At 59.3% G+C, this 16,407-nt stretch overlaps 1 protein-coding gene across 2 annotated transcripts in view; it reads left to right on the top strand.

Annotated features, from left to right (window-relative positions):
* Positions 1 to 15,270, top strand: part of SEMA6C (semaphorin 6C) — a 94,109-nt gene extending 78,839 nt beyond the window's left edge. Inside the window, exons 17-20 of one of the 2 annotated variants that reach the window (XM_084613868.1) lie at positions 39 to 94; positions 810 to 860; positions 3,222 to 3,371; positions 13,109 to 15,270. In XM_084613868.1, coding sequence (XP_084469994.1) covers positions 39 to 94; positions 810 to 860; positions 3,222 to 3,371; positions 13,109 to 14,298 — 1,447 coding nt within the window. In that variant the 3' untranslated portion in view covers positions 14,299 to 15,270. The remainder of the gene's footprint in view (positions 1 to 38; positions 95 to 809; positions 861 to 3,221; positions 3,372 to 13,108) is intronic. The other variant, XM_084613869.1, reaches the window with a different exon arrangement.
* The last annotated feature ends 1,137 nt before the right edge of the window (positions 15,271 to 16,407 follow it).

Genomic DNA, 16,407 nt, shown 5'->3' on the forward strand with positions numbered 1-16,407 from the left:
AGGCTCCTTCACCGCCGTCTTCCTTGGTTTCCTTCCAGGGCTGGATTCGAACAAGATGTTGAGAACGCAGCCAAGCAGCCGGGGAGCTGTCAAGGTAAGTGAGGCCAGGGCTGCGCCCCCGCCGCCCCCCCCCCCCCCGCAGTGGCAGCTGCAGGGGCAGGAAGCGCTGGGGGTCTCCGCGGAGGAGAAACGGGATGAGTCAGCATCCCGGGCTGCCCATAAAACAGCCCTGGCCAAGCAGAACAAAAGTGGTGAGATGCAAAATTTGGACCTGGATTCTAGGGGGGGAAATCCTCGTGTTTCCATTCTGGGGCAGTGGAGGGATCCGGGAGGCAGGGAAGGGGGTATGAGGCCTTTCGCTGCTAGGAGGCTCGCACCCAGCTGGACCCTGGCCGGGGCACTGGCTGGCTCAAGGGAGTTAGGAATGGGCTATGGGGACTTGCCTTTCTAGGCCTTTCACCTCCCGGGCTCTGGTTCCGACCGGGTGGCTGTCCTAGCTGTTCTTGCTAAAAACCCCATGTAGTCTGTGACAACTGAACCCACAAGAGCCCCAGTTTGCAAACCAAGCTCCAGGTCTCCCTGGCCCGCGGGGCCGCCCAGATCCTTAGCAGTGTCGCTCCAGTGGATGCTGCTCAGACGCAGGGAGTGGGTGGACCAGGTGCTGGATTAATCCCTGAACCTGTCCCTTGCCCTGTAGTTTCCCACCCTGACATTCCCCCCAGCTCTGCTGCAGTCTCCCCATTCCTGCCCCCTCTCCCCGCTTTGTTCATTGTTGATATCTAGATACCGCTCTCTTCTCCTTTCTGCAGATGCCGTGACCTCCATGGGAAATCACAACAGTGCCAGTGACTCCTCATATGGTCAGTGACCCCGTCTCCCCACTCTCACTTTCACCCTCCCTCCAACCCTGCTGCCCCCCAAATCCCTCACCCCTAACCCTCTGTGACGTCTCCTCCCAAAGCTCTGTGAAGGGACGGGCCCTACGTGGTTTACTACTCATTGCGGTTCTGCTCTCACCCCCCACCCTGGGGCCGGGAAGAGTTTGAGGGTGGGTTACAACACAGAGGGCTTGTCCCAGTTCCGCTGAGACCCCAACATCGGGACATCCCATGAGCACGCCATGCTGGGACACCATATTGAGACAGCCTGTGAGGACAGGACAGTGGGACAGCCCATGCAGACGCCATGTTGGGATGCCATATTGGGCTGCCCCATGAGGACTCTATATTGGGATGTCACGTTGGGGCATCTCATGGGGATAACCCTTGGCAACGCCATGTTGTGGAACCTCAGGGGGATACCATGTTGGGACGTTACAATGAGACACCTCATGGGGATGCCATGTTGGGTCACCTCATGGGGATGCCATGTTGGGACGTTACATTGAGACACCTCATGGGGATGCCATGTTGGGTCACCTCATGGGGATGCCATGTTGGGACGTTACATTGAGACAGCTCATGGGGAGGCCATGTTGGGACGTTACATTAAGACACCTCATGGGGAGGCCATGTTGGGACACCATGTTGCGATGCCGCTTGGTGACGCCATGTTGGGTTACTCCATGAGGGTGCCATGTTGGGAATCCCCTGACCCCCCAGAGTATTAGCATTGTGCCCCTGTCTGCAGTACCACCATTGCTTCCTGTTGGGTAAGGGTAACACCCTCCACGAATCCCCCTCACCATCCTACAGGGGCAGCGACAAGTTCCCTCAGGGCCAGGGCCGGTGTCTCCTCCTCTGGGAGTCCGGGCCTGCTGAAGCCTGGTGTCCAAAGATGGCTCCCACCAGGCCCGACCACGTCCAGACAAAGAGCTCCCCAGCCAGTGAGGCTTGGCAAGTGGGCAGTTGGGGTGCTGGGGAGGTAAGCAGCCACTGCCCTGAGCAGAGCTCATGGAGAGAGGCCAGAGGGTGCCCACCATGGGTGCCGGGGGTTGCATCACTAGTCTGTCACCATCCACACTGACACGAACCGCGTCCCCTAACCACCATCGCTAACCCTGTCACCTCTCATCACCCCACCCGCCATCTCTGCTCGTCATCACTCAGAACATCCCGCATCACCCTCCGCTGTGGCAGGGACGGAGCTGCGGTCAGGGCTCCGACGAGAGGTTGGGATCCTCCAGGGCCAGGTCTGGAGGAGAAAGCAGGGGCGGACAGCTGCGTGCATAGTCACTGTTCGAAAGCAGCCAGGAAGGGGCACAAATAGGAGCTGGGTTTATTGAAGAGCGGGGTTAGATTGCAGCAGGCGATGCCCCCTGGCATGGGATGGGGGCTGAATCTGTCCTGTGGAGCGTCACAAAGAGCCGTGGCAGGGGGCAGAGCACGGGGCTGGTGTCTCTCTCTCATCTTCTCACCCCTCCGGACTGGGGCTGAGGACACAGGGCCAGCCATGCAGCACCATAGCAAGTGAGGTGCTGGGCCCAGGCTCTGAGCGTGGTGCTCACGCCGGGTGCTATGTACACGGAGCTGGGCACAGCATGGGCAGGTGCCATGCAAGCTCCTCCTGGGCAGTGCTGGGCTTTTCCCCACCTCACGCACACCTCTGCCGGTGCCCCTCAATCCCGACCCTCAGCCCCCTGCTATCCCGGCCCTGGGCTCCCCCCACAGCTCTGCCGGTGCCCCTCAATCCCAACCCGCAGCCCCCTCCTATCCCAGCCCTGGGGTCTCCCCACTGCTCTGCCGGTGCCCCTCAATCCCGACCCTCAGCCCCCTGCTATCCCGGCCCTGGGCTCTCCTGGGGCTGTATCACAGGCTGGGCTTCTGTACCTAGGCCCACCCTGCAGTGATCAATGGGGCCAAGACTGAATGGAGCCCAGCGAGTGAGCTCCTCCTTCCTGCTCCCTCAAGGGGGGGTCTCTCCAGGGCAGGGCCCGGGCAGGGGGGCAGGGTGTGGGGGAAGCTCTCTCTGCGTATGCTCTGTGCAGAGCCGGCGTTGGTCTGTAGGGCTCCTGATGCAGCCTCCAGTGGGATGGATCTGGGAGGGGGTATTTTACCATCCAGCAGGGGGTGCTGGCCTACCTGCTTTGCCGCGGGCCTCTGGCCCCTTGTGCCGGCACCTGGAGTCACTGGTGATAATGCAATAGGTGGAGGGGGGTGGTCCAGCCCTCCAGCAGGTTGGAGGGGGACCCCCTACCCGGATCCCGCAGGCGTGCGGGCTCATGCTGCCGTCACCAGCCTGCTGTGTCCCCCTGACGTTTTTCTTTGTCGTCGGCAACGCAGGGCAAGTCCGACCCGCTAGCTCCACCGCCAGTGCTGCGCCCTTCCTGGCGCCCACGGGCCGTACCCAGGTGGGCACGGCCCGAGACGCCCACCCCGCCCCTGGCGCCGGCGACCCGCGCTCCACCTTACGCGTGGCTGTAAACACTCAGGGTAAGAGGGGATTTGCCGGCATGGAGCTGCACGACGGGCTGTCACCGGCACCATTAACTCAAGCCCCGGCTGCGGTTCCCCAGAGCGAGGATTAACCCATGGGAGCATGGCACCTGTTTGCAAGCAGAGAATAACCAGCTCTCTCCCTTTCAGTGGCGTTCGGTGGGGGGCGGGCAGAGGGGGCAGCTTCCCTCAGCGCCTAACCCCTGGTGTGCAAGGAGAGGGGCAGGATCGGGAGGCGAGGGGGTGTGTGCATATGAGAGCGGTGCGGGGCCAGACTCAGGGCCCGTCTAGCCCAGTGTCCCATCACTGGATGCTGCAGGGGGGGCGGTGAACGCCACCGCAGGAGGGGGTGCTGCTGGACCGGGACGGGGGTGAGGTGACGCAGCAGGGTTTTCATCAGACCCTGAAACTTTTTGCAAGTTTGCGCAGGACGTTCTCTGAGCCAGGCTGGGATTTCACGAGGTGGGAGAGAGAAATACAGAGAGAGAGAGAGAAGCCATAGCCCAGTGCCCACCGCGGTCACCTGGCACGGGGAGACCTATGGTCAAGTCCCTGCTCTGAACCTCGGTCTCCTGCATCCCAGGCGACAGCCCCGATCACTGGGCTGCTGGCTGTTCTGGGGAAGAGCGGAGCCGCTCTCGCTGGCTGGGTTTTCGTGAAGAATGGCAAAAGGGCGCGGGGTTAGTCCCAGGCCATGCAGGGGTCGTTCTGAAATCCTGAACATTGTCAAGGGCCAGGAGAGAGAGTTCCCACCTGGCTGTAGTGCTCTGTGTGTGAGAAAGAGAGAGAGAGCTGTGTGCGCAGGGTACTGTGTGGGGGGGGCGTGTGCGCAGGGTACTGTGGGGGGGGGCGTGCGCACAGGGTGCTGGGGGGGGCGTGTGCACAGGGTGCTGTGGGGGGGGGCGTGCGCACAGGGTGCTGGGGGGGCGTGCGCGCAGGGTACTGTGTGTGGGGGGGGCGTGCGCAGAGGGTGCTGGGGGGGCGTGCGCGCAGGGTGCTGGGGGGGCGTGCGCGCAGGGTACTGTGTGGGGGGGGGCATGTGCGCAGGATGCTGGGGGGGGCATGCGCACAGGGTGCCGGGGGGGGGCGTGTGCACAGGGTGCTGTGGGGGGGGGGCGTGTGCACAGAGTGGTGGGGGGGCGTGCGCAGAGGGTGCTGGGGGGGCGTGCGCACAGGGTGCAGGGGGGGGCGGGTGCACAGGGTACTGTGGGGGGGGGTGCGCACAGGATGCTGGGGGGGCGTGCACACAGGGTACTGTGTGGGGGGGGCGTGCGCACAGGGTGCTGGGGGGGCGTGTGCACAGGGTGCTGGGGGGGGCGTGCGCGCAGGGTACTGTGGGGGGGGCGTGCGCAGAGGGTGCTGGGGGGGCGTGCGCACAGGGTGCAGGGGGGGCGTGTGCACAGGGTACTGTGGGGGGGGCGTGCGCAGAGGGTGCTGGGGGGGCGTGCGCACAGGGTGCTGGGGGGGCGTGCGCAGAGGGTGCTGGGGGGGGCGTGCCCTCAGGGTGCTGTGTGTGTGTGTGTGTCGGTGGGAGGGGTGCACATGTGTGGTGAGAGGTGCGTACGTGTGTGTGTCACGGAGCGGCTCATCCTTAGCTCGTCTCCCCTCGATCCCCCAGGCCACACGCAGCAGAGCCAGTGTCATGATGGGGAAACAGGCACAAAGAGGGGCCGGGACTTGGCCAGGGTCCCAGAGGGAATCAGTAACAGAACCAGTCCCACACCCTGTCCCCAGCACAAGTCAGGACTCCTGGGTGCTGTTCCAGGTGCTGGGTGGGAGGTGGTTAGAACAGGAGACGGCCCGGTGTCCATGCTGCTGTCGGTGGGCCCTTTGGCCCCGCTACCCCAGTGTTCTGCCCTCTGCCATCAGAGCGACCGCTTGGCACTTGCCGCTGCTCTCTTAGTGCCAACAGGGAAGGAGCCATCAGGATTCGGGTCCTGGGGCTGGGAGTTGTGCTGCACAGACAGATCCGCAGCTGGTAAAGACTGGGGTAGCTCCTCTGAAGTCCAGTCCCTCACCCCCCTCTAGGCATTGGGCTGCACCTCCCCCCACCAGAGCCTGGGAGAGAACCCAGGAGTCCTGACACCGCTCTAACCACTAACCCAACGCAGGGACCCAGAGCAGAACCCAGGAGTCCTGAGTCTGCTCTAACCACTAACCCAATGCAGGGACCCAAAGCAGAACCCAGGAGTCCTGCCGCTCTAACCACTAACCGAACACAGGGACCCAGAGCAGAACCCAGGAGTCCTGAGTCTGCTCTAACCACTAACCCAATGCAGGGACCCAGAGCAGAACCCAGGCGTCCTGACCCGAAGGCGGGGGAGCTCTGATGTCTTCACCCACCTGAGGCTTGTGGTATGACAGGCTCCAGGGCTCTCAGTCCATCCCTCGTGCCCCACGCAGAACTCACCTGCCGAAAACCAGAAAATGAGTCCAACCCTTTGGAGAGGGGAGGCACAGATGCCCTTTGCCTGGGAGACAGCTGAAGGGCCAGAGCCGAAATGGCTTTTAAAAGCCAAGCCATTTGGGGCATTAGGACTAATGTCTGTTTAAAAAAAAACAGCCAGACACACGCCAAGCTATGAAAACAAAGCCAAGCAGCGAGAGACGTTGCTGCTCCTGGCAGGAGGGAAGGCAAGAAAATAGCCGTCAAATTGCAGCGAGCGCTCGGAAGAGGGCTCTGGAGTGAGCGGAAATGGGTCGCAAAAAGCAGCCAGATTATCTTCTCCGCCCGATGCAAATGAAAGGCTTGTCTGGCCGTATCCAGTCAGCACTGGCACCAGGATGGGCAGGGGGAAGGACCACAGATTGCTGGCAGCTCCGAGCCCTGGATAGAGCCACCGACCCAGCAGGGTACTGGAGGATCAGAGGGGATGATTTCAGGGGACCCTCCCCCATCTCCCAGAAAAAACGGCTCATCACACACGCCCCTTATATATACTGCCTGGAAAAATCAGTGGCGAGGCTGTGGTCTAATGGTTAGAGCACGGGACTGGGATGCAGGACTCCTGGGTTCAATTGGCTCTGGGAGGGGAGTCTTCACTTGTGGTTAGAGCTGATAAATGGCAGTCACGAGTCATGGTGTCTGTTCACAGGGAGGCAGTGGTCTCTAGTGGTTAGAGCAGAAGGGGCTGGGAGTTGGGACTCCTTGGTTCTAGTCTTGGTTCTGGGAGAGGAGTATGGTCTAGTGGTTAGAGCAGGGGACGGGGAGCCAAGACACCTGAATTCTCTTTCTGACTGCTGCGAAGGGCTTGTCTGTATGGGAAAGTTATACCAATATGAGATAAGATGAGAATTTAAACCACTAGGGAGATACCAGGATAACCTCCCTGAGAAAGCTCTATTTCTTTTCGGCTTGGCATATATCACTTTGGACAGGGATTATGCCAAACCAAAAAAAAAAAAAAAAAGCCCCTCATATTGGGATAAAATGTCCCCTCGTCAGTTATATATAGCTAGCATGGTTTGAATTCACACCTGGTCTACACATAAAATGCAGGTCGACATAGCTGCATCGCTCAGGGGTGTGAAAAATTCGCAGTCCTCCGCTCCGAGGCTGTGCCAGCCTAACCCCCGGCCTAGACGCGGCTAGGTCGGTGGACGGATGCGTCAGTCAACTAGCTACCGCCGCTCAGGGAAGTGGTGTTCGTACGGCAACGGGGAAGCCCCGTCTGCCACTGCAGGAAGCGTCCCCACTATGGTGCTACAGCGGCATCGCTGGGCCGTGCTAGCTGTCCGTCAAATGGACGAGTCCTGACACCGGGATAACGTTCCCCTGTGAACAAGTCCTGACTCCGTGTGTGGCCTGGTCTCTGCCTCCCTCTGCACCTTCGCTTCCCCGGCCATCAAGGGTGGGAAATGGGACGCATCCGTCCCGGGTGTAAGCCAGGGACCGAGCAGAGATCTGACTGTGACCCTGGACGCCTGTCCCTCGCAGGGCGCCCGTGAGGCTGAATTCATGTGAGCAGGGGCTGGCAGGGCCAGAGCAGCAGGGTGAGCAGTTCTGCATGGGCACGGCATCTGACCCCTGCTAAGTCAGTGGGGCGGGAGCCCTGAGGGGGGTGTCCCAGTGTACTGTCACTCACGTGACCTTCTAACCAGGAGTCAGTCGAGGACCATCTGTTGTCACTGTTCCCAGAGCCAGGTGAAGAGAGCAGCTCCTGGTGAGCCTTCCCCAGCGCGGAACCTGTCCCCAACTCAAGGGCCTTCTGCAGCAAAAGGAGGAGGGTGTTTGGTGCCATTCTAGGGAGACTGAGCAGAGGCCAGGGTTGTTAATAACCAAAATCTCTCAAAGCCTCTGAGAGTGACTTTACTGCTACAGTTCTTACTTCAGCCTCCTCTGACATGCAGCCACCTCTGGGGTGGAACACAGCAGCTGTTTATAAAGGACCCAGTCATTCACCACTAACATGCAGCCACCTCTGGGGGCGGGGAACACAGCAGCTGTTTAACAGCCCCGCAGACCAGGCTGGGACACAGAAGAGAACGTGCAGGGGTAGGGTAGACAGTAATTACGCAGGTTAGCGTTCAGGCTGGAGAGGGGGTTTAACTCCCTGACACTAGCTGAAAGTGCCTCAGGATCGTCACCAGCCACAAAGGGTTATGCCTCCCCTGAAATACTGCAGCTCCCTGGACACTGGGGTCAGCACCCCCCTTGTATCCACCGGGCTCTTTGCCGGGGGTAGGGGAGGGTCTCTCCTCCAAGCTCCAACCTCCCCAGCCCTGCGGAGCCAGGACCGCAGCGCAAGGCAGCTCAATGCCAGCCCCTGCCCTCCAGATGAGCCAGCCACTTTCCATCAGCAGCACTTCCGCCGCCTTGCTTCCAGGGTTACTCATTGCTCTGCCTTGAGCCATAATGGATGAGGGAATGAGACGGGAGCCGAGCTCCCCCATCACCCTTCTGCTAAACGCGGGCGCCCCAGAGCCCTTCGCCTGCCCCATGGAGTTTATCGGGAGGGGTGTCAAGGAAGGGGGAGCTTAGACATGAGCCTGATGCCCAGACTGTAACGTCCAGTCTGAGGCACCAGTCCCACCGGCTTGCTACGTTTCCCTGCCCAGCCACGCAGCCCCCGTGGCTTCCCCGGTTAGCCGTGCTGGGACAGGCTCCGCGGCGCAGATGGACGGCACCCGCTCCCCTGCGCGCGAGCAAAGGGGCCTGCCCTGGGAAATAAATCAGAGATGGAAATGGCAGGTCCCAGGGCAGACCAGGGTGCCCCATACCGCAGCCTCGGATAGCCAAGTGTGCCTAAGGCAACCACAGTATCACCCCCCCCCGCCCCCCCATACCGCAGCCTCGGATAGCCAAGTGTGCCTAAGGCAACCACAGTATTCCCCCTGCGCCCATCCCTATACCTCTCCCTGAGGCTGGCCATGTCATTGGGGTCAGATTCTCAGCTGGTGTGAATGGGCATTGCTCCATCGGAGTCAGTGGGCCAGATCCTCAGCTTCTGTAGCACGGTTGGCTCCGATGGAGTGACGCCCATGTACACCAGCTGAGGAACTGGCCCCTTGTGGCACGGGGAGACGAGCTCGGCCCCCTACAGCTCGTTGCTGGCAGGCTGGGGAGACGCTTGCCACACTCATAAAAAAGCATCTTTCGCACGTAAATTGTGCTCTCCCCGCTGGGGGGGCTGAAGTCCTGAACAGCCAAAGGAGGGGGTTCAGACCCCCAGGGAATTTGAAAGCACAGAGTCCCTTGAACTTTGGCTGAGTAACAGATTGATTCTGCATAGATGCAGATTTCCTGTGTCGTTAGTCAAGCTCCCATTTTTAACAAAGTCAAGAGGGTCCCTGTGTCCAGCAGTCCTGCCCCTTGCTCCCCACAACGAAATGCAGCGGATTAAAGGGATACGCTGTCTTCTCTTTAAAGGCCTTGCGTGGCCTGGCGTTTGTAAAGTGAGCAGCACGCGGGCGGGAGGGAAGGGAGGGCAGTGGAGGGGGGCTATCATAAGCTGGGAGCTGCATCTGTGGTAAGAGCACTTAGCGTGTGCCCCACAGGGACCCAGCTCAATTAACAACTGTGCCCCTTGTGTCTCCCCCTTTGAGCACAGAGCAAACAATAAAGTACAATCCCCTCAAATGAAAGGCATTGGAGCTGCAGAGCTCCTAGGTACCAGTGGGTTAAAAGTCCGTGGCGAAGGGGCTGTGGGATGGATTGTGGACCAGTTCCAGCCTGTGATGTGGCGCTTTGGTGTTTTCCCAGCCAGGGAGCAAATTCCTGCTCGATGGAGCTAAAAAAAAAAAGAAATGAAGAAGAAAGGAAAAGAAACCCAGTTCTCTTCCAGCCTTCTCCCCTTCCCCCTCTTCAGGGATTTTTAAGATTTACAGCCTCAGCCCAGTGGAAAGGCTGATTTCAGCAGAGGCTGGGTTGGGGGTGTTAACTCCCAAAAGCTCGGGTGCAAAGGAGCTCTTTTGATAGCTTTGCTCTGGGGAGACGTTTGCCTTTGGAAGATGCTGGCTGGACCCAGTTCCGGTCCTCCTTCCCTCCCGGCTGCTTGGATAAAAGAACGACAGATGTCCAACTCTCCTGGCCCGAGTAGAAAGAAATGGTCCGTTTCCATGGATACTTTATTACCCCCCCTTTTTTTTTTAATGGAAAAAATCATTTTTTCCCTTGACTCAAAGCGTTTTGTACCTGGTCACAATAATCAGCCCCCTCCCGTCTCTTTCATTTCTCACGCCATATGTGAAAAATTCAAGGCATGACTGGGAAGACGGTGCCTTTCTTCCTGACTCCTGTGGTAACATAAAATGCCTCTAGTCTGGCCGAGCTGTGGGAGACCACGCACGACCACATGACTTAGCATCGCGATCCCCCCACAGTTCATCTGAACCCTGCCGGAGCTTGGGAGGAGGAGTCAGGACACCTGGGTTCTATTCCAGGCTTCAAGGAGTAGGGGCCTGGCAGTCGGGACCCTGGAGTTCTGTTCATGGCACTGAGAGGAAGTGTTTTTCTAGTTGTAAGAGCAAGGGAATAAAAGCCAGGACGCCTGGGTTCCTTGCCTGGCTTTGGGAGGGCAGGGGGCCTCGACGTTAGTGTGGGGGTCTGGAATCCAGGACTCCTGGGTTCCACTGGTGGCTCTGGAGGGTATGTTGCCTGGCAATTAGAGCCAGGGAGGGAAAGAGGATATTTTTAGGAGACAGAAACATGGATCATGGCTCTTTGTTCTCTTGGTCGACTGACCAGCTGTTGGGTGAGTGTGAGTACTTGGGGTAGGGCCCCCCGATCCTGTGTCATGCACCAGCCCCTCCACATGGGCAACATCCCCCAGGACAGTCGTCATTGCTGCATGGAACGCGTTACTTGCCGCTGTCACCTGCACACGCTTTCCTGCCACGGCCGGCTGACCAGCTCCCCCTGCAGCTCCAATTCCCCAGTGGCACAAATGCTTCTCATTTAATTACTAACTGCACGGAGTGTGATGAGTCCCTCGGGGCTGGGGAGGGCTGGGGAGGGTGCGTGTGTCTGGGCAGCATGCTGCTCCCGTGGCATCAGCCTGGCCTGCGCAGAGCCCTTGGTGTCTTGCGCCGTTTCAGGACAGACCTATGCTCATCACGTGCTCTTTGGGATAACTGCAAAACAGCACAGCCCTGCCGCTGACCCCCATGGCCCCAGCTGGGTCCCCGGGCTCTATTCCCCTACTGCCTTCCCAGGGGAATCTCCAGAGTGGCTCAGGACAGGGCTCTGTCTAGCCGCAGTCTCCTCTTGCCCAGTGGCTGGTACCAGCTGCATCAGAGGAAGCGGCCAGGATCCTGCAGCGATGGGAGAACCTGCCCACAGGGAATGCTCCCTCCTGACCCCACGAGTGGTGGCTGGATTATGCTCTCCAGCTTGAGGGTTTCTCCTGCCTCTGAGTCCTGAACCCTCCCTTCCCTAAACCCATCTTCCCAGCAGGACCCACTTGGGTCTCTCCACAGGCTGCAGGGATGGGACGGGCCCCGTGGCTGCTCCACCAGTCAAAGCCCGCAGGACCCTCCCTGCTGCCCCACTCGCCTTCTCCCTTTGCTACCTGGCACCCCCAGAAAGAGCTAAACCAGCAAAGACCCACAGGGGCCATACAGCCAGCCTGGGGCTCTGGGCAGTTTACACAAAGCGGCCCAACCCAAAGGCCTTGGAAGCCAGTGGACAAATCATGGACAAACTATCCCCATACCCCCCTCTATCTATCTATCTATCTATCTATCTATCTACCCCATACACCCCCTCTAGCTAATCTCTTTTCTCTTATCTCCATGTCTTTCTTGGGGCCCAATGGTGCCCCCTCCTCAGTCCCCCTTGTTGGCCTGATAGCCAGAGGGAGAAGGGTGGGGGAGGGTCCTTTCCCTCTCTCTCCGTGTCTATGTTTCCTTCTCTCACTTTTCGCTAGTTTTCCATTCCTCTGTCTGGTCTTTGTCTCTCTCTCTCTCTCTTTCTCTGCTGCCAGCTTTCACAATTAGCCATCCGGCAGCCTGATTGCTTTCCCTGCCACTCTGTGCTTTAGGCCACTCATTGCTCTCCACAGCCGCCTGCCTCCTGGCTGTCTTGGGCTCGGCGGCTCCATTCCCTGTTTGGAGCACGCAGCTTTGAAATTAATCAGCTCCCTCCGTACGGTGCCATTAGAATAAATCCTCAGCGGCTTGCAAAGGGGAGGAAAAGAATAAAGGAGCAGAAACAGCTGCAGCGGCCCAGCTAACGGGATGATTGAATTTCAAGGGATTTTCCCACAGGAAGCCGACACGTTGCCGTCCCTAACTGGAGCAACTGGGGAAGCTGGTGAGGGCCCATCACCTCAGCCTCCACCAGAACCCACTCGGGTTCTTCAGGCCTCCCCCGGCTGCTGTTTTTCATCTTCTCTTGGCAGTATTTCTGCCCCCGCCAGAGGCAGGGACTGTCCTACATCCCCCATGTTCCCACAAGATTTCCATCCATATTGTTTGTGAGCCCAAAGTTCAAAGCAACAACATTCAAGATGTGGAGCAACATCCAAAACTTGAGTCGAGTGCAAGGTTTTGGTGAAGCCAGGGGGAACTGGGTGATAGTATCTGGCCTGTGGCCATACGGGAGGCCCAGCTGCATGATTGAATGTTCCCTTCTGCTCTTAACCCCTCTGAATCTATGACCTTCAGATGCTCATCTGAACCCACCGCCTGAATCTCCTCTTCATTATATCACTGTGACTCTATTGACTTTAAAGAAGTTGCTCCCAAATGAGGCCTTCAGGTGGCCTTCTTGGCATGCCCATCACTAGAAATAATAACCCCCTCCCTCTCCCACCCTGGGCACCCTTGGAGTTTCGCACTGGCTCTGCGCTGGCATAGCTTTCCATGCGGGACAGGAGCCACTGGGCCAGATTTCATCCCTGGGCAAAATCAAAGGAGTTAGTTCCCGCGGGAATCTTCCATGTTGCACCTTCATTGACTCCATGCTGGCCATCCGATTCCATTCCCCATCCCATGTCATTGCCCCTTTCTGCAGTCCCAGAGATTATTCAGCAGGAGCACAAATTTGGCGATTTCCTTGGCTTGTCCCTATTTCATTGTGAACAGAAAACAAAAGAGGAAAGGCGCTGTGAGCTAAAGTCTCCATCCTCTCCAAAATGGGCCCCGACCTGGGAAGGGTATTTCACTCAGCTCCAGCCCACAAAAAGGACATTCCCACCCCAGCCAATTCTTCTGAGACTCTTGAGGATGTTGCTGGATCGACGGGTTAACCTCCCATCTAACTCTCTCTTTGTGTGCGTGTGTTGTGTTTCTAGGCGTGCGGCAGGACTCCGAAGACAAAGATAGCTCCAAGAGCGTCCATTTCACCTTCCTCATCGGCTGCGTCTTTGTGGCATTCGTCCTCGGGGCCTTCTTTTCCGGCTTGCTCGTCTCCTGCTACTGCAGCCACGTGTTGCAGAAGAGCAAGCACGTCAGCAAGGACCCTGAGAACACGATCCAGCGCCCCCTGTCCCTGCGGAGCTTGGCTAAGATGAACGGGCTGCTGGACAACCCGTCCAAGGATGGGCTGACGGAAGCCTCCTCTCCGAAACTGTACACCACGCTGCTGCCCAGTGAGAAGGAGCTGCACAACGGGACAGGCAAGGCCGGCGTGAAGGAGCACCCAGAGCTGTCTGGTTTGCCCACACCCGAGTCCACCCCGGAGCTGCCCATGAAGGCCATCAGGAACCAATGGGAGAAGAACCAGAACTGCAACAACGCCAAGGAGTCGCAGGGCAAGGGCCAGCTGTTCCCCGGCCCCGTCTCTGGTGCCCAGGTCTTCCAGTTCCCTGGCGCCATGGTGCTGCCTAGCAACCTCCAGGGCTACAACCCGTCGCTGGCCGGCTCCCCAGAGGAAAAGAAGATCCCCAACGCGGACCGGGTGCTGGTGCGCCACTCCCAGTGCTACCTGCCCAAAGGGGTGGAGGTGACAACGTTGGAGGACCTGCTGACACACCTCCACGAGGCGAGCGGCTCCCCGAAGAAGCTGCTGAGCCACCAGCCGGCCATCAGCCCCCACGCGGCCGTGTCCTTCGCCAACAGGGTGCAGCCCAAGATCCCGGACACCGAGAGCGCCCCCTATTACAGCTCCTCCACCCTCCCCAGGGACAGCTTGCCCCGGAGGTTGGACGTCCCCCCCGGCGTCACGCCGCAGTCCTGCCTGGAGAAGCAGAGGCCCTCGCTGTGCTCGGCGCAGAAGCTGATGAACCTAGCGGTGGGCGGGGGGCTGATCTCCCGGCAGCCAAGCCTGAGCCGGGCAGTCCGGCAGCACCCGCCCCCCGCACTCCTGACCCGCATGCACTCCACGGGCACCCAGGTGCCCCTCGAAGGGCCCGGCCTCTTCCAGAGCTCACTGCCCAGGCCCGGCGGCATCAAGAGATCGGCCTCCATGAAGCCCGACGTGCCCCCCAAGCTGCTCTTCATGCCCTCGTCCCCCATCAAGCCGGCCGCCCAGTTCAACTACTGACCCCGCCAGCATGAGCCGGGGGGGGGGGGGCCTGCTTGCCGGCTCCCCCTGAGCCCCCGTCCGTTCCGGGGTGGGGGACGGGAGAACAATCAGCAGCGGCCGGGCAAATGGCCCCGCCTTCGGCCCCCTGGATTTGTAGTTTTGCCTCTAAAAGAGCATGTTTTTTTAACATGCATTCAGCACACGTCCCCTCCTAACGCCCGAGCAAAGGGGCTTCAAGACCATGGGGCGGGCGGAGAACACGTCCCCCGGGCCCCCTGCCACCACATCCACCCCATATGAAAAGCTGCCGGGGGCGCGACGCTGTCAACCAGCTGCCTCTTCTCCCGCTCGGCCTGTTACGATTTGCGGAGAGGCAGGGCTGGTGGCGCCCCGAGAGACACGAGCGCCTCCTTGCCGTCGCCTGCGGCTTGCCAGGGCCCGAGGGAACGGAAGCCAGGCCAGCCTGCCGCGCCCCAGCTCCATGAAGCCCCCGGTAACCTGCCGCTCGCTGGTTTTATTTATTAGACAAAACTCATTTAAACGCCCAGGCCCCATTGTAGCATCAGCCCATGCTGGAGCCAGTGGTTTGACACCCGGCGGCGTTAACGTTGCAGCGAGGCCGACTGCGTCCCATCACTGCGGCCGGGCAGATTTCAGAGCCCTCAGCCCGTCATGGGGCAAAAATCAATTGGGGGAGAGCTCAGAGAGCTCCCAACCCGGACAGCGACTTGACAGGGTTGCAGGGGGCTGGGAAGCCTCAGCCAGATGGCCCTACGAGCCTTGTGGAATATATATATAAACACTGTACATAGCTATAAATATATATATCTATCTTTCAAGGTAACTTCACATAAGAGAAGTCAAATTTATCCTACCGTGTAGGAGAGCGAACTGTGCACAAGCCAATGGTGCTGCAGCCATGTACATGCGGTGTCGGGACAGACACAGCCCATGCTGATGCCTGAATTATAGCATCTCGTCATGCCCTGAGTCTTGGGTGGTTTTTTGGGTGCGGGTGGACAGGGTCAGTTACCCTCCAGTGTGCTTTGTACCAGAGCGTCCAAAACAGGAGTTGGCCCCGCCAGAGAGCGCCAGGGTTCAGGCTGGCGTCTGACCCGCCGGATAAGTGCAGGGGGGATGTGTGGTGGGGAGTCTCAATGGGGGTCCGGGTCTGATCCATCTCACTCCCCCCACGGGAGTCCGGGTCTGATCCATCTCACTCCCCCCATTGGGGTCCGGGTCTGGTCCATCTCACTCCGCCCACAGGGTTCTGGGTCAGATCCATCTCACTCCCGCCCCCATTGGGGTCCAGGTCTAATCCATCTCACTCCCCCCACACGGGTCTGGGTCTGATCCATCTCACTCTCCCACACTGGGGTCCGGGTCTGCTCCATCTCACCCCCCCATAGGGGTCTGGGTCCGAACCATCTCACTCCCCCCACTGGGGTCTGGGTCTGATCCATCTCATTCCCCCCACTGGGGTGTGGGTCTGATCCATCTCACTCCCCCCACTGGGGTATGGGTCTGATTCATCTCACTCCCTGCTCCCCCCCCTGCACCGGGGTACAGGTCTGATCCATCTCACTCCCCACACTGGAGTACGGGTCTGATCCATCTCACACACACACACACCCTGCGATATGGTCTGATCTATCTGACCACCAGCTGCACAGGGATGTGGCTCTGGTCCAAAGCCCAGGTCGCTTCCCATCACCTCCAGCCTGCTTTGGATCCAGCCCCAAAAGCTAGAATTTCAGATGTGTCAGCACCCAGCCACCCGCACTGAGAACAATGGAGTATCACACACACACACTACTATTGAGAACAATGGCTTATCCTTCCCCCCTGCCTGTAGAGAACAACGGCTAACTCGGCATAGAAAACAATGGCGAATCCTCCCCACGCCCGCACCGAGAACAATGGGAGCGGAGCACTCTTGGAAATCTGGCCCTTCACAAGGTACTGGGCTGGCAAGAACCAGGCCATGGGAGCACTCGGCTTGGCCCAGCTTCAATCACAGGTAGGAACTGAAACCTGAACCATGGGCGCGCTCCGATTTTGGCTGAAGTCAGTTGGGAGCAGGGTTAATTTACACAGAAATGAACCCCCCTCTTCCCAGAATCAGAG

The sequence above is a fragment of the Lepidochelys olivacea genome (assembly GCF_965140295.1).
Source record: "Lepidochelys olivacea isolate rLepOli2 genome assembly, chromosome: 24".
Taxonomy (NCBI): domain Eukaryota; kingdom Metazoa; phylum Chordata; order Testudines; family Cheloniidae; genus Lepidochelys; species Lepidochelys olivacea.